Below are 27,680 nucleotides of genomic sequence, written 5' to 3'. Positions count from 1 at the left end.
AACGTTTCAGAATTGCCTATATAGATTGTACAATTAGCGACAGATAGGTCGATTAACGGAAGCAGGTTGAAAGAGGACAATAGTTCAGTGAATAATACAAATCAGCCATAATGGGCACGGTTCTCAGACGGAAGAAATATACACTACAAATATTGACATGGGCAGACAAACTTAGATCGAGACAAATTTATCCCTTTGTTCACCTTCTGAAATGTAAAAACGAGGAGTTTCCAATATTTCTACATATTTCTTTCTAAAGGAAAAAGGGAAAATTTCAAAGAGTTATATGTCGCAGAAATGTTCTGCCAAGGGAAATCCTTGAAGTTTCATTTTCCGATGACGTTCCATTTATTTAAGAATCCTTCAGCATCTGCACCTCAGTTGGACACGTAAAAAGGTAATTAAATTAAAAGTACAAGGTACTCTGGGAAAAAGAGCAAATATAGCGAAGTAGATTTACTTTCAAGATCAATTCAAAGTTACTGTCTTTATCGTATTAGATTAGTTTTTCCTTCGATCAACTGTGGAGGAACTTTTTTTTCGTCGAACCTTGGAAACCTTATTCACATTAACAGAATGCAACATGGAAAACAAAGCTTTTAATTTTCTGCTAGCTTTGAGTTTCATCCCTTAGCACTCGCTAAGAAATCCATTTCCTGGAAAGTGGTTTCTCGGAATGCAAATTAAATATGTGCTTAACAGCGCACAAAGTTTAGCACACGTACGTACTTGCAAACTTTGCAATTAAAAGTCAATTTACGAAGTTTGAGGGGTGGGATAGAAAGCTAAACGGTAACTAGAAACTAGTCAGGAACAGACGTATGGAAGTGCAATGGTTTACATCACTTTCCAATTTCGTCGTGAAAAGAAGCGACGATATCTAATGAAAATGTTATGATAAAAATAATGTTAAAAGCAATAACAACACGAAAATGGTTAAAAAGAGATCTTTACGATCCACTTGCTAGTTCGCATCGTTTAATTTTTCGAATAATGGAAGAATTGTTAAAACAGAATATCAAGATAAGGCACTCCGAAATAACACAGGAAAGTTATTAATGGGAATTTCTGGCAAAATGTGAAAGTTTCGTCGAGTTATACTTTAAAAGAAGAGCAGAATAAAATTTATCTGTGGATAAGACCGATTAAGCATTTCAGGAGCCATTCATCCATCGTGACGAGACAATTCTGGGTAGTTTTATGGAACATTTTATATCCACAGAATAATATATTGTGTTCAAACTGAAACATTCCGCGGAGACTCGTAAATTTCAACTTCATATTTCCCTGCTAGATTCACAGGACAACCGTGTGAATTTTTCATTTCAGTATAAGGAAGAGGGAAGATGTTAATTTTACGAATATTTTCTGCATATTTTTCCAGGGAAATTAAAGAAAAAATTGAAAATATTACTAATTGAATTAAATTGTACAGGAAACGATAAAAAGATAGAAACAGATTAAAAAATTTAAATTACGTTGAAAATTTTAAATTTTAAATTTAAATTTAAAAATTTTAAATTAAATTTAAATTAAAAATTTTAAATTTAAGCATTTCTTATTTTTTTCGTATTCAAACTTATTTAAAAATTCAAAATTTTCTGTTTCAACGAATGGTAGAAATGGACTTTTAATGGCTTGCCAAACAGTTTTATTTCCTCGATGTTATTAAATAGTACGTTAAAACAGTTATAACCACTTCAGCTGTCAAAATTCACGTTATAAACTGTTAATACACTACGAAAAAGTTCGGCGGAAAAGTAAAATAATTTCCGTGGCACTAACTTTTCTTCTACTTTAATGAGATGTTTTTGAATGGCAGACAGCTGTCCAATAAAACATTTCTAATAGTAACAATTCTCGAATAGAAGAGTACTTATAGAGTATTGATCTTTTATTTACAAATGTTTTATGATTTTATACAGTAGAATTATAGGTATACTTGAGCGAGGATTCTACATAATATAATTTTATACTTGGACGTAACCCGATTCTGAATTCATTTATTAGCAATTCAGGATTGCGAAAATAGGAAGACAAGGTTCAAGGAATTTTCAGACATAGATCAACGATAACGTGACAGCTAAATTCCAGTATTAGCCCATTTCCCCGTAGGAATCGCAGGGATTTGCTCTCCTGCAGCCAGTAATAGTGGTAATAATCGTATGCTTGTGTTCGTGACAAGATAATATCAATCATTAAACGTTTCAGTGTGTACCACTATCCACATAAATTAAACGAATAACATGACGAAGAAATAGAAACTTTCCCTCCAAATGAACGAATACCAATAAACAACTTTCGGATGTCTTAATAGAAGATCACCGTGATTGGTAATTGTTAACCAACCGTCCAACTATCGAAGCAGCCCCGTCTGTTTTATCTCTGAGCAATTATTTATCGTCCCCCTTCTGGCGATAATAAACGTGTTGCCTTTGATAAGACCCTCGGATATTAAGCGAAACATTGTGCCTGGTAATATTCATTACAGATAGTAAAGTTATGTAGATGGATATTGATTCATGTCGTCCTGATGTTGTGGTAGAGTAAAGTTGGCTATGCTACCTTATTTAACGCTAATGAAATCAATTTGTTTAACTGTAGGATGCTATTGAAATATAATGACTGTAGGTACGGCTATCAGCAGAAATAACTTACGTTTATGAGCATTATGTCAATATTATGACTACTCCACGAACTCCGATATAGGTAACAATACGTTTTAACGGAATAGAACATAGTCGTTAGAATTATGTTCGAATATACTTAATTAGTTACATCGATACATTAATTTCCTAGGAAATTCAATACAGCTTGTTACGTCTAAAAATTGTATGTCACATTTTGAAGAATTTTCTAGATATACACTTGATGCATAAAAAATTAATAGAGATATATTTTAGGCTTTGATAGTTCCACGATGAAAAAATTGATCGTTCAAAACGATTTCTTATTCCACAATCGAGGTTTTAATATTCACTGTATCGACAATAGCATTCTTGTCTTATTATTCGGAAACAAGCAATACAAACTTGATGAAAAGTCAGGAAACTAGTGATATGGGAACATCAATGGCACAACTAAGAACAACATTTGTTTGAAAATAATTTATTCGGGACGCTATTCAGTAAAGACAATGGTACATCGATTCTGTGCTCGCAGATCGGCCGTCAGTTAATTAATTCATGCCGCAGGGAGCATGAATTAGGATTCACTGTACCTTACATTTCTTGTTTATACAGAGTCAAAGCTTTGAAACGATTACGAGTGCTGTACGGTATTATTTCATGAAAGCCAACAACTTCAATGAACACCTGGCACAAGTCGAATATATTTACCCGTGTTAATGTAAGAAAATTGTCAGAATTGTGGAGGACGAAATATTCTAAGGCCATATTTAGAACTGAAAAGAATCCTAAGGAAAAACATTTTATAAGAAAGATAAAGGATGTTTCTGAAAAAATATTCTAGGGAAACAGACACCTGAAAAATGATATCTTCGCGTGTTTCCTGAAGGAATCGTTTCACTTTTTCCGTGGAAAAAAAGATTCTTAAGGGTTCAGAAGTACAAACACATTGCATGGGAAGTATCCTTCCTCTTTTCAATGCACAAAACGTCAAACTTTGATCTCGCCGACGATTTATATCGAAAACTAGGGATTACCTGGGATTTCTGTATACATTCGACCAAAGAGTCACGTAGTTGGGGAAAGTTTGACGTTGGTCTGGACGTGGGCTGGAAAAACGAGAGCGCTCGTTGGGACCCGTGGCTTCGAGTATTTACCGAGGCCACCCTAAACGTTCCTTTCTCGCGAAGAAAAATGACGCTTTTACCCCGCAAAAGAAAGGGGATATTGACGGAAGCTTGTTCGTCCCATGTCACAAGAAAAGATCGTCAGAATCTCGATTCATTAGCAGGAGAAACAATATTTATCTTCTAGCGAATGAGGATTTAACTCTTGTAGAATTTTATTTGCCATGCTTTCGAGTGGAGACGTAAAGAAATACTAGAAATTTTTTAAATATTCCAATTGCAAGATTTAAGTAATACAGTTGTTTAAGTTTAAGGAATCTGAATCGCAGAAGCATGGAAATACATCCCTCTTCTTGCGATATTGGAGATGGGAAAAAGTTAAGTGAAAGAAGTAAAAGAAGCTAAAGAAAATAAAGAATGAAAAGTATTCTAAATAAAAACATCCAGCCATTGTTAAGAAACTCAATATATAAGAAGCATTTCAAGAGCAATTTCCAAACAGCACTTTAATGGAATGGACATTTTTCTTAAAGAAGATCAAACTTTCCCAAACCCGCACGCGATTTGCTGAGTGCTGCTGATGCCAACGTGGGAGACGATCTTCTTTGGTCTGATAAGAAACGAAAAATTATCGGAAAGGCTCCTCAAAGAGGTTCAATCTGCGCAACTGCGTCGTTTTCTGCGAGAGATCCGACGGATGGTCTCGGAAATGTCTGATTCAGTTATTACGACGCGATGTACTCTTAAATCTCTTTTAGAGGAGCGTCAGCTTTCTTGGAGCTAGATTTTAATCGAAGTCGAATCAGTTGAAACCCTCGAAAGAACAGTTCCATTAGTCTTAAAACGATATGAAAAGATCGATGAGACCAGCATCTTTCAATGTTATCAGAACGAGAAAAGGTGCCCAAACTCGTTTAAAATACAAGGTATTTCAAGTCACACTTACTGCCGACGTTTACGTTCTACTTTACGATTTGTCAGCATGTCGATGGAAATTATTCCTATACGTCATTTGAGAAGAACAAAAATTAAAAACCCTACTGCGAGAATAAGTGAAAATTATGACATTGGAAGGACACTAGAAAACAAAATTTTTTTGTCATGTAAAATTCATACTAATACTGCCATCGGTCTGTATTAAAGACTAATAATAAATAAAACATAAGTTCACTGCATATGAAATGAAAATGCAAAAATAATTGCCAAGGTTTATAGCGTCGTAAAGAAATGGTTGCAAAATGGCAGAGGATGAGAATTGTCTGGGAAATGGAGCGTCGTTCTAAAAAAGATTTTCAATTTGCTCCCTTGATACCGCCCGTCCTATCAAATGGCAAATCAATTGCGTTCGAACCATGCCGGAAGCGTGATTGGATCCCTATCATACATTTTTCCCTTCGCTCTAGGCTACTAAGCGCGTGGATATTGAATAAAAGTTAACCATAGCGAGATTGATCGATCTTTTAAAATCATTTTTCGAGTTCCAGTTATACGCGACGAAACGATGGAAAAAAGTTTCTGTACAAAGTGCAGGTGATCCTCGAAACACGAGTTTGAAGCGTCTGCAGATCCCCTAATATCGCCGACCCTAAAACCTATCGATCTTCCCTGAAAGAGGAGCTATTTTCTTATATTTAGACTATGTTTAATCTGTTTCTGTTTTAAAGTATCAAATAACGAAATTACATTAGAGGTCTAGGTAGAAATCGATCACGGTTCAAGGAGTGAACAAGTTCTTTTTCGAAACATTAACAATTTTCCCTGAGAATCCAATCTAGATAGTGTCTATGATAGATCCTTTAAAGGAATCTTCCTTTCAAGGATGCGTAATTTACTCGAACAAACTTGGAGATTCAGAGTACATTCTAGAGAGAAGATAAGAAAACAGATGACCTATTGGTATTCACGCATAGGGCCTTTCCTGTATCAGATTTTATATATATTTCAGCCGCTATTTCTGTGGGCTGCATAATTCATTAGAGTGAAATAGGAAAAGTCGATCTACATGCAAGAATTTGAATTGATGAGTTGAAAGAACAGTACATGTCCAAAAATCATATTTTTAGATATGTGATCCCAACGTATAGTTTTGCGTATTTTACATATCTGGACCCCAGGGACAGAACGTATTAATTCTACTTGTTTTCTGTATGACTCAATATACTTTGGCTCTGGGTCCAGATAGAATTTTGAAAATGGTTAATTTTGGACTTGTATATCCCTCAACTCACCAAGTCATTTATAAATAGATGCAAATACCATATACGTAATACTTTCTGGCAAATTACTTTCCTTACCCTTCTCTAGACCGATGTTATTGAGCTCAAGGGCTAAATAATCGTAAATACTGTTAAACGAGAACCCAGTTACATAATTGCGTAGGCTTCGGATAGCTAGCAGCTGAAGTTCTTCCCACGAGTTTCTTTCCTTTTTCCTATGTAAACCTAACAGCCTCTTAGAATCACCAAGTCTGCTCAATAGACCTGATTCGCCAATCCTATGATCTACTTCTATCACATTCTCTACAATTGATCCACTTAACTATTACTCAATATCCACACGGCAACAGAGTATCGAATCCGATCAACATCCTACCCACTGTTCGATACGATCATAGTTCCTCCTCAGCATTGGATGCCCTGGGACACCCACTTCCTCTAAACAGGCGACGACGCCCGAGCAAATCGAGGCAAATCGAGGCAAATCGAGGCAAATCGAGGGAAATCGAGGCAATTCGAGCGGCAAACCACTCGTGAAAGACGCGTTCCCCGAGGACTTCCGCCCGTCAATCGAGGCTCTACGTTACAAACGATTCGAACGTGATCCCCTCGCGAGCAATCTGTCGACGAACCGATCGCTCCCCCGCGAGACGGAAGCTACGCGAAGATCGTCGCGTGATCGCCACGGATTTACGTGACAATTCGTTGTCAGCACGTCGGATTCGATCCACGTTCGCGTGGAATGTCATGTTCCATCACAGGTCCACCGTTTCCGTAGCAGCACTACGGAATCGTCGAAGTAACACCTAAATGTATCGCTGCGGATTGCAATGGTACCTGGTCATGCTCTTGAGCACCTTGCGCAGCAGCTGCTGCAGGCAGCGGCGGAACGTGATACCGCACATCGCGTACAGCAAGAAGTTGATGCTGAAGTTGGTGTAGTACAGGAGCATGAAGAACTGTTGCAGACACCAGAGCAGGTCGGGGGTGTTCTTGCGGGCCAGGGTGAAAAAAAACACGCACAGCCGGATCACGTAGCTGGAAAACAGGAGGTTACTTTCTTACTGTATCAAAAACAGTTGTTCAACTTGCGATATTCTGAATATTACGCGATGTTGAAATACTCAAAAGCCATATTAAAGCAGGATTTTATAGAGAGGAGTATTATTATATACTTCGCAGAAAAATTAAGGAATCGCTAATTTTGGCCGAAAAATTAGTACTGCAGTGTACTTAGGATTATTTTAAAGAGCACAGTCTCTACTTTTTTATACTCGGTATTTATTTCAAACAAATAGAGGCCACCTAATTTTCATGTAACATATTTTTGCATTTATTTGGTGACTTTCAATGAAGAAATACAATTATGGTTTCACATATAGACTCGAGTGTATAGTGCAGAAGAGGAAAATTAAAATTTTTTTCCATGCAATCATTTCAAAATTGCATTCCTCTCTGAGTGCAGTGTGGAAATTAAGAAAAACGAAGAAATTGAATGGAGTGACGAAGAATAGCAATTTTCACGATCTTTTCAACGAGTACAGTATTCACATAAAAGCTTATTGAAATTAAGAAAGAGGAATAGTACAGTTACAGATAGTAGACGAGTATAAGGAGAATTGGTCAAGGAAAAGTCTGACGTTCGTATGTTTCATATTACTGTCCTGTTAATATCCTATTTATGCAATTATGCGTTATGCAAGATTGTTTAATTTCCTGTGTATATCAAGTTATTACTCCTCTATAAATACCTCCAGTGTACTTTATTCAAATTACTTAATGAAATATAAGGAATGTATTTCTAAAGTTATAATTGGTAAGCATGGCATTACAATGTCTAAAGTAACATATCGTTAAGTTATACAATACTTTGGATTATTTTCACTCTACCTTACTCGAGAATATCGTTCATTAATGTTATACAGGAGACTCAGTTTGTTCTATACTAAGAACAATTTATTGTTCTTCATTCCAAGGCAACTTCGAAAATTGCCTATAGCATAATTAAGTCTCACAATGGTTCTTCGTATTATCTAATGTCTTACCTCGGTAAATTGAGTAGGATAAAGACAGTGCTTATCAAAAGCAGCATTTTCGTGATGCTCTGCTGGTTCCTCGTCGATACGAGATTCCGCGAGGACGACCTGATATCTGTAACAGAAATAGATAAAGAAGCAAAGGAACGTTTCGTTCGCGTGAAGCAATGGAATCGCATTATCCAACCTAATTTAACTTTGGTTTTAATGTCTTGTTTTTCGTGCCAGTCGGCCCAGGATTACCAACTCCGAAATAACCGTAAAATCGGGAAGTTCGTAATTTAACTGAAGTCGTTGACGAGCATAAAAGTTAGATCGGGTTATGCTATTGAGAGTCGTGGGTATTTTCGATGAAAATTCGTATAGCTGGAACTCCCTTGAAAAAGCGTAGCCAGAAATCAATTGATTTTCATTTTGGTGGGATTTTGAAGCAATGCTCGAATGAAATTGCAATCATCCAAAAAATATTGTATTCAGTAAGGTGCAAGGAAAATGAGGGGTAAAAGAATACTAGATGTGGGGGGGGAAAGGAGGGGTAAAAGAATATCTAGATATAGCGAATTTTTCGTAATGCATACTACTTTCGTATAGTGTAAATATAATCAAAATAAAAAAATGTTAACAGTAGAGTGTGAATTTTTATGCTATTTCATATTTTCATAGACACAGTTAAAGAAGTGAAATCAAAATAAAAATTTGCTTCCTCTTTGAAATACTATAATTTGCATTCTACTTTTCATATTTTGTATATTTTTTACACAGGAAAAACTGTGAGTAGGCATACGAGAAAATTTATTACATTTACTGTACCTATGTTTCCAAAAAAAGGCTCATCAAGACATACACTTGACAAATGCTTTTGTCGATTTTCTTTTAGCAAGTCCAGATCATTAATCAACCATCGACCTGAATAAGGTTCCTTGGGCAGCCCTACCTTGTACCTGAACATTTTTTGCACTACCTTTGGATTAACGAGGACAGTTCCATCACTTTCTAGGCCCATCGGCTCAGAAACATGGAGAGGCTCGATTGATCGATCCTACTTGTCCCCTCTAAACGTTTCACAGCCTTCAAGCTTTGGTTCATTAAAGTCCAGCATAATATATGATACTTCGAGGAGCAAACTGTCTATCTACTATAACTAGTATCACCGTCTCAGAAAATTATTAATAAATTAACAAATTTCTTTCATACCTCATCACCAATGATGCCAGGCATTCTGTCAAGGCTAAATACCCTTTATTACAATCCTCACCCGATCATAGCAGAATGCCTGGCATTACTGCTCACCACACCTAAATAAAATCATTACTCTTTGAAGAGGCAGTCATTTTACATAGAGATTGAAGCTAGTACTCAAAAAGTGCCACTAAGGTCTGAAGCAATACAGTAGTGGTCAATAAAATTGCAACACTCGCTAAAAATATTATTTGTTGAGCATGAATGTACGTAATTATAAAAGTGGTATCTAAATACAGGGTGTTCGACAACAGGTGTCAGAAATTTTGGGGGGGTCATTCTAATTGTTAAAATAGAACGTAAAACAAGGATGACAAATTCTTCAGAATTATTAAGAAAATGCCTAAAATTTGCGTGAAATGAGTCTCACTTGAGACTTATTCTACCGAGATGCACTAGCGGTCAGACACAGTGAAGTCAGTAGAATAAGTCAGGCACGGCGAAGACAGTAGAATAAGTCAGGCACAGTGAAATCAGTAGAATGAGTCAGACACAGCGAAGGCAGTAGAATAAGTCAGGTACAGTAAAATCAGTAGAATGAGTCGGACAGAGCAAAGGCAGTAGAATAAGTCAGGCACAGTGAAGACAGTAGAATAAGTCAATCACAGCGACAACAGTAGAATAAGTCCCAAATCAGACACATTTCACGCGAATTTGAGGAGTTTTCTAAGTAATAAATAACTCCGAAACGAAGCATCAAACGCATTCTTAACATTTTTTTGCTTTTCCTTTATTTTAACAAATCTTAATTTCAAGTAAAAAAAAAGAGAGAATTAAATCAATTACCAAAAACTCAGATACAGTTAAACAAAAGGTACTGATATTTCTAAAGTGGTGCAGTTTCAATAGCCAGCCACTATTGTAACTCTGTCATCAATCTCAATAAATCACAGGAGAGTTCGAAAGATCAGAAAACTAATCAATCAGCAAAATTGTCCTAAAAAAAAAAGTGCAGAAACACAAATTCTCAACTCGTCACGAACTTATTACAAAATAAATCAATACAAAAAGTGCAAAGAGAAACGCGTGGGTAGTGATTGGTTCTTTTCAACGAATTGAAGACAACTGAAGAGGAAACGTGATATGATATCAACGGGTTATCGAGGGTAGGCTAAAAGTTACGGGGTAGGATTAACCGCGGCAAAGGGTGAGGAAAAGAGAGAAAAAGCAACGAATGTACTTACGTATACAGCGAGCTGCTATTTCGGGTAGCTGGGATGCATTCCGTGGCGTGGATGGTGGTGCAGAGGTTGTCTGGTGCCGGGAATGATGGGAATGGTTGTTCTTCGACGAGTGAAAAGACTGCTGAGAGGGTGGTCTGCGACCTCCAACCATTGGTCCCAGATTAATACCGCCGCCGCCATTGTTACTGCTACTGGCACTCTGGAAATTGAGGCAGAAAGATGTAACCCTTTGCAACGTCATCTTATAACAGGAAATAGTTTCGATGCTCAAGTGTTTGAACGTTAGTTTATTCATTTACAGAATAAGATCTAGAATCAGCTGGATTTGGAGTATGAAATATGCAAAGCTTCAATGAAATTTAACAACCTGATTTTTGAACACATTATTAGATTTCCGATAATGTAATTTTCGAATTTTATATTAGCCTGGATAGAGAGTGTTCACTATTTACTCTACATGTAGAGCGCTGCTTTTTAAATTCGTTGAATTTCCATATCAATTATAATCAAATATTCAGCTTCAGAATTCTAGAATCAATGCATTTGATTAAAGTTCGTGGAAATTTGAGGTGTGTCCAGGCGTCACCATAAAAATCGCATGCAAACGTGTAAAGGGGACATATTTATTTCTTTGCTGAGAGTTTTCTCTCACGCAAGATTCTTTTTTATCCGTTACGTGTTTAAGGAAAGGGCGGATCGCATTCACACGTGACAGTAAGACTTTTACGTGGGATGTTGCCGTTCTCATATGAGCTTATCCCGTTCTTTATTGTACATACAGGTTGACTCCCGCTGAAAAGGAGTCCTTTTATAGAAAATAGGGAAAATATCTAACTAAACTAAATCAGAATTAAATCAGAAGAGATATTCATTGAAACTAGCTACCTGATTAAACGATATATTTTCCATATTTCATTTGTGCTATACATAGTATTCATAATTAATTTTACTATACACGAGAGATAAAATGATATCACGTAAAGTTCTTCATTTCTCACATTTCATGCCTCTGAATGAGAATATTGGAATAATATCGTACTTTATTCATCTTGTCATGCGCAAACAGAGGTGCGCCGATCTATATCAAATACAATGAAACAAAACAAACGGCAGCTTCCGAATTTCACGTTGTGTGCTAACTGTCATTAACGAACATTTGCGCTTGAGTGGATGCTGTATTGAATAAAAATCGAACGCCGATTTATAAAGTTTCGAATTTACCTGAAAATTATTTTGAGACGGGCCAATTCACACGTACTTCTAATTGACGATATTGCAGTGAGCCAGGCCTCTGACTTCTAATTAAATTTTTGGTCAAATATGTTTCGAATATCAACGTATACTTTATTTACTATATTTTTTAAAATAGAAAAATGTTTTAATAAGTATCTAGAACACTTTTGTGTTTGCATTTAATAAGTTACTTTCTCATTATTGGTTTATTTTTTATTTCTGAAAATGGAGACAAAGCATACGTTACACCAGTTGCTTCTTTAATTTGTTCATTTCTAATTTCTGATAAGTTGAGAATGATACTATGAGCATCTTCAGCGTAGTGCGTTGCAGACGTAGAAACTTGGCTTAACACCAACTGCGCAACGTTCAACGAATCAATTACGTGAGACTATTGGCGATACAAGATAACCCTCTATGATGGAGTCATGGGGTGCCAATAATTTTGCTGTCACGTATCTGCTCCTTAGAGCATCGTCTTCGTCGTTATCGGTCTCATTGGATAAGGATACCATATCATTTCCAATAACATCACTTGTTCGTATACACTTCAAGCCAACCTGGCTTCTAACAGAAAATGTAAAATAATATATCCAACATCTCAAAAAATACTAAAAAATGTATTCATTTACTTGAGAAAAACAATTAGATACATGTATATTATTCATCTAATCCACCCACTGATAGATTAGTTTCACTGATTCTCCAATTTAGTGGCAACCAGTGACCGAAAGGGTATACCACTTATTTGATTTAAGAAAAAATCCTTTTTTGTTCATTTATCATATGCAAATTTGAATAGAAATTTTCCCAAAATATATTCCATTTCAGCAAACTATCTCCGAAATAAGGGAATAATATGTGCATAGTTAATGTAATTGTTGGAATCGTTTAAAAGTTTGGGCTGGCTGCATTCCATAGATTATTCCCTTCTGCATGAATCAACGTCGCCTCTCATCGATCGTAATTTGTTATGGCGAAATTTGACGCGCAACGCAAAATCTGCAGGGCATAATAATCTCTTGGTAACGAAAGAACTCTGTTTTCCTATAACCTTTCCTTCGTCCTCTCCTCGTAAAAAAGGAGAGTGCTAGATGATACTTTGAAAGTGCACTCGGGAGTACTGCTATCGATGTTCCCTCGAAGTGATACAGAATATTACACGAAGCGAGTTATTTATGTCTCCATCTAAGATCAGAGGATGTCGCAACACTATTGTTCAAAAGGCAAGAAATGAAAGATAAAAGATATCATGCTAAAAAAATGTATATTATACTTGGTAAAAACAGCGAACAAATGCTACTCGAAAATTAATTAATTCAAAGGTAATAAATGAAAAATTGTATAAAACGTCAAGCCGACGTCTAGTCTCTGTAAAACAATAAAGAAATACAATTGCAAGTTTTAAGTTAATACATATTACGTAGATCGAAACCTCGAATCGAAACCGATAAAGCTTTGGTTGAAAATGTTTTAATTTGATATTTTTTATTCATGAAATAAGAAAATTATGAACAGTTTAAGGTAGGCCAAAAAATAGAAATCGATCAGTTAGAAATGAGTATTTTTTAAATGACGTAGATACTAATATTATAACATGATTAATTAATGTAAATAGTGTTAAATATATATTCCTCCATAGAACATGTTCTTCTTTGAATAGGATACACAGAAAATTCCAGTGACAACGAAACGCATATATGTAATCTATATACCAGAATGAATTAATTGTAATGCCGCTCATGAATTTAATCAGAATCAAATTTACACAAGTAGGTTATGTCTAAATAATTATATTAAGCGATTATCTTCCATGAGTGATTGTTCATGTAAATCTATTGTCTAGCGTTGCACTTTAATCTAATTTAAGGACATTACATTCTGCATCACCGATTACAATATTGTAGAGATAATATGAATTTCAAGTTGTCACACTCATTAATTTTACGTTTATAATACATCATCTCATCTCATCATCATACAAAAGTTTTTACTTATACTATCATAGAATACATTTAATTAATAATTACCACAAATTAATTCCTATCAACGATACCATCCGTCAGACTATTTTATTCTCAATGAACCTACTATACTACAATCGATAAGACTTAAACCATGTCATCATCGATAACGATAACAACTCTGTACAACATCACTAATATCATTATCAATATCAACGACAAGTTTGTTAATCGATATCATCGATGCAGTCTAATCAATAAGATAAATCAAACCACTCAATGCCGATTAAATAAACGTTTCAGCCTATGATGGACGGTGGGCGTTACGTATCATTTACGTATCGGTGAAAGAGCGTCCTCATGATGTTAAACCCATTCAGTGGCAGGAGATTAAGGTCGAACGAATATGAATAATTCAGAGGCGCGAACTGCGATGCGAGCGGACCTCGAAACGAACGAACGAACGAACGAACGAAATTCGACGAGTCCTCAAACACTTCCATCTCGATGATTCGGCAGATAGTGAACGATACAACCATCTCTTCTGCTCTTTTCCGGGTCACGGTCCCGCGAAAAAAGCTCTCGAAACAATGGCGTGCGAGGCCCGAAAAACGTGTGCAAGCATGAATTCGATCGTTACAAGCTCAAATCTTATGAAACGATTAACCACTACTGCATGGCAGTGTACGAGGCTGATTATGGATTTATGCATGCTTGTTTCACTTAAGAAATTACGCTATTGGTCAAATGTTTTGTATTATTTTTTTTAATTGAACCACTCAGGTACTATATTGAGCAATTAAATAACATAAATAGCAGTAAAATTTAACGACAGGTACGATTAGAATTAAAGAACCTCTTAAATAACTGCAGTACGAATAAGTTATTTCCTACTGAAGCTCTGAAAAGTAAGATGATAACTGAAAGGGTTTTATGTGGTTCTTGGAAGTTTATCTTGAAAAGTACCTCTAGAACAGCCTTGAATCCCTCTAGAATCCTCACAACTCAAGATCATAATATCGAGATCCTCGAATTTGAAGATTCCAAATTTGATCTCACTAGAATTCGTTTAAAGTGTAAATCTGATCAAACGAATGAACGCCTTCAAATACGACTGCAACAAGTAAGCGGCATGAATAATTTAAAAGGAAGAAAACTTCGAAGTCTCCACCCGACTGCACAAGAATCTCTCTATCTGAAACGAACCTTTAACCTTTGAGAACGGAACCGATCGTAAAACCGTATTTGAAATTTCTGAGGTTGCATGAAAATCGGATTTCAGAAAACATTGAAGACTTCCAACTCACAGCTCTATTTTGCAAGCTAAGACAATCAGATTTCTGCGCACATTAAAGTCAGTTCGTGCACAAGTACGAACGTCTGACTATGACGTCTGTTATCGTTAGTGGGCGATGAGCATACCTTCAACAATGAACATTCTATTTAAGAGACATCCGTTATACTGAATTAGAATCGATAAGGTAGTCTAGGCCAAGTTGAATGTCAGTCTCTAGTAAGTTGTTAGACTCGACGGGATCATGAACGAAAATGAATTCTGAATTTCGTACATTTTTTTATTGACATTGATAGGGTTGAAGTAATTCCAACAAAGGACATCCAATTACCTCCTGCCTGGTTTAATATTTATGATATAAAATAAATATGTGTATGGGAATATTTCAGTGATGCATGAAAATGGTTACTGTTGTCAGAAATATTGTAAAAGAGCCATAGAAATGAAATTCGACAAAAGTATAAATCGTTTGCAGCCAACGATAATAATTGGACACTCGAAACTGAATTGCAGAGAAGCTATTATATAAAATTGATTCAATTGAAAAATGTAATGAGTTATTTATGGTAAACCTAATTTCAATTTATGAAGTATATTTATTTTATAACATCCTGTATGTTACAAGGGATCGATCATTTCTGTATACACCCACTGTCGCGTATACCTTAACGCGATTCTTTATAAGACGCCATCGATCTCGATTCAGACAGAGAAGCACGTATGATACGTAGAAAAATATCAGGCATTATCTTGAGTTCTATGAGACATTGTTTTGATACGCCAATCGTGCGTAACAAGAACGCTAGTCTAGTCAGCTAAAAAAATTAAAAAATAAGGATAAACACAATAGCATTAAATATTCAAGAACTTGGAATATTTCCTGTTCCAAATGTAATATTATAAATAATGAATAATACCAATTAAAGGGTCACATTTAGAAATAATGAAGGAGCTAGTAGACTGTCATAAATGGAAACGTTTCCTTAATTTGTAAATTTTCACCTCGGTGGCTTTCAGAACATTCTAAAGTGAAGTTAAGTTGCATTTTTCAGTCGATGGGGAAATCAAGGAGCTTCGTTTATGAAAACCTCTTAACGAAATCTTTCAGTTAAGAATTTTAAAGGTCTGAAAATATCAGAAATATTTCAAATGAAAATTATCAGATATTACCTTTTTCGATATCAATTACACGGATGTTGTGTTCATTTTCATGGTACTTCAACAATAATATTTTAATATCATCTTACTATAAAACAATAAAAGCATTACAAACATATACGTATATCCTGTATATACAGTATAGTATTTCACACGTGCCTGAAACCCCTAGAAAAATAGCACTTTTATTCTCCGCGCCGAGGAGATATCAAACAAATCAAATTATTTGTGACATAACCCAAGGCAAAAACTAATTAAATTTCTGTTCTACCCTCTGCTGCATTTTCCCTGCGTCGTATCGAATAAAATAAAGTTACAGAGATTAAATTATGGTCCTCTGAAGAAGTTGAAAACACACTAATGCTTCTGTTGCTTTGAAATGTACTGTCACTTCGTTTTAAAGGTAGTTAGAAAGATATCCTGGATTTTTGCTAATATCCTGCAAATTGGTCTCAGATTCTTGTAAAATATCGTAAGTCCAGATTTGGAGCTTTTAGGTTCAACTGTTCCCAATTATACCTTCCTGCATTTTGCATATGAATAATGTCTTGCAGAAAGTTCCTCGCATGAAGACGACCCAAAATCAATTAAGTCGAAATCGTATTACAGAAGGGCTAATTGTCAACTAGAGAAATCCAAAATGCTGAACATGGAAGCTCTAAGGTTACTTGGGTGGATCTTCGTTCTGCTTCTATACTTATAACTTTAACTGAATTCTCTTTCCAACGTGTCGAAGTTACTGCAGTGCTCACCTTCTGCTTACCAAAGCTCCCTAAGGGCAGCTACCTTACATTGCAAATGAAGTAAAATCTGTACGTTCAAATTTGAACATTGGAGTGAATAAATTCTCTTTCTTCTTCTTCTGTAGAGTTTTGACACTATCTATCTCCGCTTCGGAACAGTTGAGAGTAACAGTCATCAAGATGCTTCGTGAACTCGAAGTATCGAAGATAGATCAATTTGAGTTTATAAAGTAGAAGAATCTAAGAATGTATGTAACTATATCTCGGAAGTTGAATAAGTAAACTTTCAATTTTCTGATACGACAGTTCCGCGTATCTCCTAGTGTAAAGTGATTTCAAGTTTTCCATCGACAACATTTCTCCAGGCCACGCTGTCAAAAGACAAGTTCGAAAATAAAACTGTTAAGGGAGAAGATATCAGGAAGATACGAACAAACTGTTTTAGTTTTAGCGGACACCTTTGTGCCTGATAACCAAACTGATCCAAGTCTTAAAGTATAATTCTTCATGAGACCAAAAATACAAGGGCTGTCAGACATTTCTTAACACCATAGTCGAAGTACTTCGTATTATGAAATTTTTTAATTATTCCTTTCCCCTATTATTCTAATAAAATGAAGACAATTCTGTAAGATTATGTATAAAACTTAGTTTCGAAAGAAATAGACTAGGGTTCTTCAATTCGCAGTACTGACATAAAATCTTTTTTAGTCTGGTGGAACTCTGAAACCTTCCACTGAAATACATAGTTGTTCCTCTTCTTTTAGTAATTGTTCCGTAAAAAAGTAGTCACTGAAACTTCCTCGAATATTCAGGTAAACAGCTTCCGCCTCTACAATATTATTTGGTTGCTCTGCGTTACTGTATTTTTACTTCGTTATTACTATGATACCACCTGAACACGCAATCATACTTCGAACAACTTTAAAATTATACTCTAAAGAAATGGAGAAACAACTACGCCTGAAATCGCTTAAGCGGATTTTCATATTTCTCTTTCATAATTTGGAATTGCAAAATATAAAGGAAAAATTGCAAACGCTCAGTTGTAGTTTTTGTGTTCTTTTTATTTTACAGAACTCATTAGATTGTATAAAAATTAACAAAAAATAAGGTACGTTTCATCATGTAGTACAGGTTTAAAATTTTTTTCAATAAGTAAAAATTGGAAAGATATATGTTCTAATCCCTGAACTATGACGTCTCACTAGCTGAATATGTGCACTGTTTTATGGTATCTTTTTTATTTTTAGTTACATTTAGTTTAGGTACATTAGAATTTAAGCTTAAAATTAAATAAAATTAGTTAGTATTCAGGTACTAGGACATAGTCAGCTAGTGGAATATGTAGCTTACTTAATAGGAAACCTAATACATAGCACGTAGAATTCCATTATCACAAATCACCAAGCTTACTTATAAACATACCAACGTAAAGAGACATTAATTTAAAACTTATCTTCAGATAATACTGTGACACTCAGATTCTCTATTTTTCCTCTATCACACACTTTCAGATCTACAACAATAAAACTCTCATATCCAAACCATAAAGCGACATACATCACTTTGCAGGTACTCAAAATCAGACAATAATCATACTAATATTATTCAGAACAAAAAAATTCTCCTTCCACACACTCTCGATTACATCTCTTGGAAAATAGTAAAGCAGGCTCTTAAATAGACTGACCTCAGTTGCGTTCAATCGACCTCAATTGCCACGCTCCCTATCATCAATAATCCCCTTGAAAGATCATACTTAACTTCATCCGTATCTCACTAATACACCGCAGATGTCCCATTCTGAACGGTCTTATCGCCAGCGTCCTCCCGATTCTTCCTAGCCTTAAACTTCAGCCAGAACCCCCCTTCCGGTAGGAGTCCAAAAGACTTCGTAGAGAACTTCATGGGAATCGGAGTCTTAGAGCAAGGCTCCAACTCACAGCGCAACAACAAGTGCAGGAACAGAATCTTGACTTCCATCAGGGCGAACCTATTCCCTATACAAACCCTGGGACCCAGGCCAAAGGGTATAAAAGTGGACTGCGACACTTTCTTGTCCAAAAATCGCTCGGGGCAGAACTTGAGTGGGTCGGGATAGTACTTGGAGTCTCTGTGCATGGGGAACGGAAGGAACCACATGACATCGCCTGGTTTCACAGTGATGGGTCGTGAGTCAGGCGTCGCTGACGGAAGCTCGAAGTCCTTGACGCAAACACGGTCCAGGTATGGAGGCAGTACGTACATCCTAAGGACCTCATTCATCACAGCGTCCAGGTATGGCATGTCCCTGATGGCCTCGTAAGTGGGCATCCCTTCGTACTTTTGCAGAACATCTTCAATCTCCGCGCGCAGTCGCGCCTGCACGTCGGGCATGGCAGCCAGTTGGTGAGATGCGTAGCACAGGAAGACAGCGATGGTATCGAAACCAGCGGTGAAGAACACGAACGCCTGGCTCGTTATCTCTTCGATGGTCAGCCTCTTGCCGTCCTTATCGCGGAACTCCATCAACAGTTGAATCATATCCGGACGGTAAATACCCTGTTTTGGACATAGATCGAATGATACGAGAGCTGACTCGCAGCGGCCTTTTGGAGGTCGTGTGATACAGAAATGAAGATGAAGAGGGTAAAAGCTGCACTGCGTGGGAGGCTGTAGAGGATGGAAAAAGGGGTCAGTGGACAGTAGGGGTAGCTAGAACTGGTGAAAGAAGAGAGTATTGAATTTATCAGGTTTCTTAGTGAGTGATATCGTAAATGGCAAGTCTACGTGTGTTCCATGAATTGAGGTATACTAAATTCTAGATTGTAGACAGTGCAAAAGCAATTTGCAGTCCAATCAGTTGAAAAATATCAATTAACCTCCTTGAATACATGAAATACGTACACAAGAAAGCTAAATGAACTTTTTCAACCATACTAAATTCATCCCAGAGGACCTTAAAAATAACTTCAGTTAAAGCAAAAATCATGATTCTAAAATAGATGGACTGCCTACCTTCTCGTCTCTTAGTTTAACAGTCTCTGCGACTATATTCTGGAAGTAGCAGTGAGCTTTGTCTGTGATTATTCTTATTCCAAGAAACTTCGACAACTTAGGAAAGCTCCTGGCTATCATGATCTTGAAGCTCGTTGCAATTGTGAATTTGAGCGCGTTCCTGGCAAACACGTAAAACTGGTTGTCCGGGTTCCTCATAGAGTCCAAAGTGTGACCGAAACTGCACGTGGCTATCACGTCAGTGGTATATCGACCAAAGATATCCTTCAAATCGTACACTTTCCCCTCTTTCGATTCCGATACAATAAAGTCCACAAAGTTCTCGGCACAATCCCATATCAGCTTGTACATAGCCCTCATCTTGCTGGAAGTGAAGGCTGGGCTCAGCAGTTTTCTCATCTCTCTCCAGTGATCGCCACGAAGGCTGAACAGGTTTTTGCCCATCAGGGGATCCAGTTCCGGGTCCACTATAGCTTGATGATCGCAGAACTGATCGAAGTTCTTCACCGTGATCGACGTTATCAGCTCAGGGTCGCGGATGACGAAAACTGGTGATGCAAAATTATAGAACCCACAATATTTCACGTTTGAATGACGATAGTAGAGATTCGAAAGATGCTCTACCATGCAAATTCGACGAAACACAACTGGTGCCATATTGCCAAGGATTGGGACTGGTGAATCGTGTGGGACTCCCAATTTTTTGAAGTGATTCATCTTCTTCCCTAAGTAGTAGTAGACGAAGAGCAATAAACTCACGAGGATTAAGACTATCGTAAGAAAATCCATCTCGATAGGAGGTAGCCTTGAAGATATGTAATGTATACTTGCGCAGTTCGCGAGAACAAGAGAAGACTACTGCTCGCTCGTGACTGAAGTGAGGCACCAGAAGCAAAGAGCGAACTGTACAGCGGTGGTAGACATGTGACTTCTGTTGCGTTAATAGATACCCGTCATGGAAAGTATTTATTACGGAGAGCTTCACGTTGCGAGACAACGAAAGACAATGGCGATCGTTTCGTCTCATTGTGATAAGATCTCTTGTGTCTTTTTCTTCTGATATGTTCATTATGCAACTATACTATGTTTAATGTTACAACATATGATAAAGGAAACGATCAACACGATCATAATTATTGGTCGATATCAAAGAATTTTGGAAGAGTGTAAAAGCGACAGAGTAAGTTAAGTAAAAAGAAGTAGAGATGTTAAGAACCTCTGACCCCGACACTCCATCAAAAAATTTCACATGCATGAAATAGTGAATGTTGTCTCAAGACTCTACAATGTTTCCCTGATACAACTTTCTTTTCAATATCGATGGGTACGCGGAAATGGAGCATGGTCGTTCCCATATCACGATTCCTCGTTGCAGAAATGTTGGCAGCACGTGATATGGTCGCATCAAGCGCAATCAGAGTGACAGGTTTCTAACTTCCACGCGTATACTTGCCACTATATGGGAATAATGACTACAGTTTCATCATGAATACGTTATAATTTAAGGCGAATCAGCACGTTTCGCCACACCAAGATAAATTAAAGAACCTGCGTTGCACATGAAATTCTTTTCAGAAGCAATCACGACGTTCTTCACTGCGTCGCAACTTGTAACAACGCGATTGCTATGAATAACCCTGAGTGCAGCGTTATCAACTTTCAAGCATAATAATTTGAATGGTACGACATATTCTGTTTCAATACAAGTAATATACTCTTTTTCAAATTACTGACAGATATGTCTACATTTACAAACAGTATATGTATAAAAGCTTCGTGCAAATCATTAAACATCTTTCCGAAATAAAAGAATCAGGTTTCATGTATAAAAAAAGGTGATCACGTTTCTCTCAAATTGGGTTTAAAACAAGCACTCACCAACAATGGGAATGGCAAAAAACAATGAACTTGTTTGGACCTATTGCAACCTGTTTCGTTGCATTGGATTTCGTTTCCCCAAAATTATTGACAGTTCAAGGTCTACAAATTTTACACATTTTTCAATGCAGATATGAACATGTAAGCCTTCGTGAATATAAAATTTCGAATAGCGGACAGCTGTCAAGTGCTAATAATTAACACAGAATTACATTTCATTGATTTATCAATGCTCTCGAAATGAAGTTGGCAAATGTTGATCGAGTACACGCTAATGTTGACAGATCGTTGAGAAACAGATTCGCGTTATTATCATCCCATATTATCATCATGTATCAATATAATACGGCAGCAAAACACGAGAACGTTTTGCCACTCATTCAGTATCGTTTCCGCCCCTGCGTGTCCGCCCACTATTGATTCTCGGTATCGTTGACTGAAGACAAAGCGGTTTCCCATGCAAATCCATGGACGACAAGACTTAATAAAAGGCCCATGAGCTCTGAACATCTAAACACACGGAACAGTAATAAATAACTTCATGGGGTGCAAGGAAAGTAATTGTTAGTTCCCTCACAGATGAATCTTAATCGTGAGGTTCGAGAGATCTCTTCAATTCTGGGAAATCTACTCAATAGGACGATAAAAGGCTCTAGAGGAATTATCTGTAACAGACAAGTGCCTTTTTTTTCTAAAAGCTATTAAAATTTTGGTTAATTACGTAAATCAGAGATAATCCCCGAGGCGGAATATTCCTCCACGTTGCGCTCCTCTGTGGCGCGTGGAAAGAGAAAGCTTAATAAGCACTTTCTTTCATAAACAGGTTCTAATTACTTTATGATTGAACAGAGATAAACTGATGAGCTCCGTACAACAAAAAATGGCAAAGATTTTCGGTACTGTTATTCTTGAAGCTCTTAAATGCATAATGTTGGAATTTGGATTATCTTTGGAAAAATTACGCATGGAACCTTTCAGCCAATCTGTTTCATTTACCTTCCTGGAGTAATTAAGCATTTATCAGGAACAGCTCCATACGCGTTAAATTGATATTGACGTCGTAGGACTGATTCATGAGAGGAAATACAGCATTCTTTGACGAAACATAATGAAATCGATTCGCGAGAACGGAAGGGATCGTTCTAAGCAACCGACGCGACGTATCCATAAAGATGAATGGTGGCGGTTACATAAGCTCAAGGTATTTATAAGCTGCTCAAAAATAGCCGAGGAAACCTCGTTCGCGAGTAATCATGAACTATCCAATGAGTTGCGTAAAAGAAAATTGTGTAAATAACGAGTTAGGTAAATGTGAACTCAATAAAATTTCGTGTATCGGAGTGATGCATAAGCGTGAATTGTTCTACCCGCGGTATTCTTCGTATCGGTAAGCCTCTGAACGTGAGGAACGTGAATTATGCGATTTCGTGAATGACCTATTATTGCTAATGGGTTCTGTAGCATCGTATTTGGTAATATGCACCTTGTGCTTAATTCGGGAATTATGATTACAGAATTTCAGAAACCAACACTGATTATTGTTAGTCGTAGCAGAATTTGAAAGCTTTAATAAGCTTTTTATAGAAACTACATAACTTGTCTGTTATTATGCGATAGATACATTCTTAGTGTAAGTATTTTTGGACTTTATACTGGGTTTCACAAAGACATCGGAAACTATTTTACATCGATTAGCTTTGAAAGTCTACGCGAGTATTTTAAAATTTTTAAATTCTCAAATTTTTAAATTTTCAAATTTTCAAATTATTAAATGTTTAAATTTTCAAATTTTGTAACTTTCAAATTTAAAAATTTTAAAATTTTCCGTAACAAAAGCACTTCCTAATGAATAGTATAACAATGCATTACCTAACAGCACTTCACTGCACGTTGTTTCGAAACATTTTAGTATTTTATTTTATTTTATTAATTAACACAAGTTATTCATGAGTTGAGAATATACGCAGTACTCTTTGCTGTATCATACAGCAAAAAATCATGTGATCAGCGATCACGTTTACGTTCTGTCGATCAACTACGAACCTCGATCCACAAAAAGCCGTATTGCGTTTCAGTTTCAAGTCTGGCGCCACTACACTCTATAATTCACCACAATTCAGAAATTATTGTTTCGATTTCGAACCACGTGCCACTATATTTTATTTCCTAACACAATTCTAAAATTACTCGTCACTATTTTTCCACCGATCAATCATAAGTGTCAATCCCATAATCTTATTATTTTATCGAATCAAGCTTTTTACCACATATCTGTGACAGTGACACAATTCACTAGGCATCCATTATAAACATCCATAATGGATGAATTCACGTTCTACATCATAAAGAAGACATGCTAGACAACAGTGATCTTTTAAGTAGAACATTCTTCGCGAATTCCTTTATATTCTCCACCGACGCCTTTTAATGCGTCGTGAAATACTTCCGTGTCAATAAATGTCCACAGAAATTTATTCGCTATTGGAACGCTCCCTGCGTACGTGAAACAATTCGACAGAGGAGTTCGTGAATGATTTCCTAGGTCGACAGATATTTCCTGCGCTTCGTTAACTCGGTTTACCCTTTGCGGCGTTTTTTTTCTGAGGCGACGTTCACGAAACACGAGGACGCATGGGCTATTTTCAGAATTGTGGAGCCATCATGTACACCCGCATCTGTCCACTCGCGTGACTATAATACTTGCAGCTGTCTCTCCGTCACTTCCTTGTTTACTCGGTGCACTTTAAAGTCGCGGAAATCCGGTGATTTCAGAAGTAAAAAGAGATTCGTGGCTTTTAACAAAAGCTTTAATTAAAGTATTGTATGATTCTAGATTCATTTTTATGATATTCATTTCACTCCCTTTCTGCTTCATTAATTGATACATTTAAAACTGGATATACAAAGTCTGCGATTTCATTTACTACCAGATACAGTATCTAGTTTATTAAAAAAATTCATTTTTGGATAAATGTAGATTCCACATTCGTCATTCCATTATCAAGAATGATTAATAATAAGTAAATGGAGAATTCACAGTTTTTTAATTTATTAAAGTAAATCGTTGATATTTTACACAGCAAATATTGAAAGTGAGATAATATAAACGCTGTAACCCCCCATACTAGTTAAAGGTTAATAAAGTCCTTCACCTTTGATTCCACTTTCAATAGGGTCTACTGTTTTCAGAAATGTTCTTAGCTAGTTTGACACAAAGTGTTCCAGCGGTGTGTAAACGATCGCGACAGGAGAGAAGTCTCAAGCGGGCATGGAAAAAATAATTTACACGTCTGCTGTTTTATGTTTTGTTTGAATTTCCCTGGTCAAAGCAGTCAACTCGAGCTAGACATTTCTCAGCGTGCATTTCACCGTGTTTGTTTTATAAACTAGAAAAATAGAAGATCATCAAGTTATAGGATGCCAGACAGATACCGGTAACACTATGCATTCTGAAATAGCATCGCCCATTAGTAGTCTAATTTTTAGACGGCCAGCCGTCGCTTTTTCCTCACTGATTCATCCGATGCTGCTCCAAACCCTTCGGGCATCCCAGTGAAAAATTGTTTACCTAAAAAAAACTTCCCTCCCAGTCAGTGTGTCCAAAAACCTGAAACGCGGCTTCAATTTTCACTGAACAAACTTTGCTTAATTTCAGGGGTTGCCGATAGTGAACACTTCCTAGTTTCTAATAAGACAACTTTGAAACAAAAAAGTCTTTTAAACAAAAAAGACAAAACTTTTATGACTCTTTTCTTCGAAGATATGAAAGTTATCTTGTTGTATCTTGTGAAAGTTATCCTAAGATTCTATAAAACACCGATGTGAGCTGTTCAACTAGAGGAATAGAAATATTTATATTTATTTTAAATAAATCAATGGAGTGCTTATTAAATGTATTGTTAAAAGTAACATTTTCCATTTATGACTTTCTACACTTATTGCTAGATCCTTAAAACAGACGTACTTCAAGGAGACATTTGTTCCTACATTTTTAATACTTTGCTTAAGATATCGTGTGGATTGTAGTAGTAGAAAAGGTACGTTTTGATCAGACATACTAAAAGAACGTTTGTACTTTCAAACTCCTGTATATTTTACACAAAATATACATCACTGTATTCTGAAAAGATCGAGAAGCTTAAGCCTATAAAACAACAGTTTTCCCACAAATACGTCTCTCAAGGTTCCAAATCAAGGGTCAACAATAACCACGATCAGTTACGACAATGAACTCACCGGAATCTGATTCAAGTTGATGTCAGATCGTTCCCTGCTCGGACAGTCAGCCGTGGAGCTCTGCTTGAACCGTCTGCTGAACATGAGCAGGTTCCTCATAATCATCGTGTTCATGACGATGATGAGCACCAGCGGGGCGATCAAGCTGGCGATGCTATCAATGATGCTGATAATCTTCATGGTCTCGAGGTACTCGACCTTCAGGTCGCAGTATTCCTCCCCGTCTCTGTTAAGAACAACTCCAGCCGTGACGAAGGAGTACGAGTGGCTGGCCAGCGCCAGCACCACCAACACCAACACTATCGCCTTGGCTCTGGCGATCGTGCATATGTGAGGCCGATGGAGCGGATACTGCACCGCGATGAACCTCTCCACGGTGAAGGCGACAATCAGCCAGACGCTGAGGGAGCTGCAGACAGCGCTCACGTACACAAGAGTCTCGCACCAGCCATCCTTATTAAACACCTTCCAACCGAGAGTGTTGTTCAGCCACACTAACAGCAAAGTGACCAAGAAGCCGAAATCGGCAGTGGCCAGGGCAGCTAGGTAGTAGCTGGAGCTGCGTATCCTCAGATGAGTGTTCAGAAAGACTATGCAAGATAGCAGGTTGCCCACTAGGCCCAGCAGAATGATGAAGGGGATATAGTACTGGTGGAAGAAGTCGAGGAGGAAGTAAAGCGAATGGCAAGCTTCCATTGGTTTCTCTTCAAGATCGAGACCAGGCTCGTAGCTGCGGTTCCTGAGCACATAGTGGGTCAGGTTGACGAACATCGTCGGAGAGACGGATCGCCTCACACGGGAGGCGATAATGTCGATCATGGGCGGATCTTCAACGCACCTAGAGTTCAGGTTCAACGTGGTCGCCATGGAGAACATGATTGCCTCGAAGACTTCCCTTTCACGATATCCTAAGAGACGTTAAATAAGTAAGATCGAAATTCTGGTTTTCGACGCGACGTGTACTCCGAAGAGCATCAATGTTTTAGTGGAGCTGATTCACAGTCTCTTGACTGAGGCTTCCACGTAACCGCAATTGTAACTTTTTATCGCTCTTCTGGACAGTATTCCTCGAGACTTCTGGCTCTTGGGTCTTCGTTCAAATCAAAGACACTTCGATCTTACCTTCCAACTTCTCCCCATCTCCCGTTATCGATGGAAGCATCGCCTTTATCGGTGTCTGAAGTTAGCACCCTCGGCAGAATTTCAAATTCTGATGTTAATTGGGAATGTCGTTGATAATGGGAATATCAGAAATAAGAGCGATGTAATTTGCGGCAGACACGTAACGCTTCTACTTACAGCGGCTCATTCAGAAGTTACGGGTGGTTGAAGTTTAGCCCCAGTTGGGGTACACGATTTTCGATTAAACCAACTTCGTTGCACTAATTAACGTCAGCTTGGAGCAATGGCGTCCTCTGCGAGGGGGAACGACTGCTTAAGTCCTTGTGTAATCTTGAAACGTCTTCGGCGGGTGCTCCATGACGAACGGGTGTCCCACGGTGACTGACATGATTCGTGATCGATGATCCCGTGACATCCCACGAGAGGGCTTCCCGCTGGCCAGACACGAGATTATTCGTTGTCATTCGTTTCCACTTCCAGGGGGATAACGAAGCATTGTGCCCGAAGAACGTGGCCTGGAAATTGCTCGGCTCGGTCACCAATGATTGCGAGTAATAGCTTCTTCTGACAAATGAAGGCTAATTATTGTTTTAACGAGTTGGACGCGCTGGAAATGGAGAGAA

General features: G+C 37.3%; 3 protein-coding genes across 3 annotated transcripts in view; 1 reads left to right on the top strand and 2 right to left on the bottom strand.

The window, feature by feature from the left end:
* The window catches only part of LOC143177362 (dynein axonemal heavy chain 1), an 89,861-nt gene that overhangs the window by 19,854 nt on the left and 42,327 nt on the right, over positions 1-27,680 (top strand). The gene's annotated exons all lie outside the window — the stretch shown is intronic.
* On the bottom strand, positions 6,777-26,811 carry LOC143189050 (uncharacterized). The gene is made up of 4 exons (XM_076393676.1): positions 25,936-26,811; positions 10,430-10,628; positions 8,016-8,121; positions 6,777-7,008 (listed from the first exon to the last, which is right to left on the bottom strand). The coding sequence occupies exons 1-4, from the start codon at positions 26,809-26,811 to the stop codon at positions 6,777-6,779; spliced, it is 1,413 nt and encodes a 470-aa protein (XP_076249791.1).
* LOC143189049 (cytochrome P450 9e2-like) lies at positions 17,876-20,742 on the bottom strand. The gene is made up of 2 exons (XM_076393674.1): positions 19,822-20,742; positions 17,876-19,365 (listed from the first exon to the last, which is right to left on the bottom strand). The coding sequence occupies exons 1-2, from the start codon at positions 20,608-20,610 to the stop codon at positions 18,604-18,606; spliced, it is 1,551 nt and encodes a 516-aa protein (XP_076249789.1). The 5' UTR covers positions 20,611-20,742; the 3' UTR covers positions 17,876-18,603.

This window comes from Calliopsis andreniformis, chromosome 3 (genome assembly GCF_051401765.1).
Source record: "Calliopsis andreniformis isolate RMS-2024a chromosome 3, iyCalAndr_principal, whole genome shotgun sequence".
Lineage (NCBI taxonomy): Eukaryota > Metazoa > Arthropoda > Insecta > Hymenoptera > Andrenidae > Calliopsis > Calliopsis andreniformis.
The sequence above is the reverse complement of the archived record's forward strand: the minus strand, read 5'-3'. Positions and strand labels throughout refer to the sequence as shown.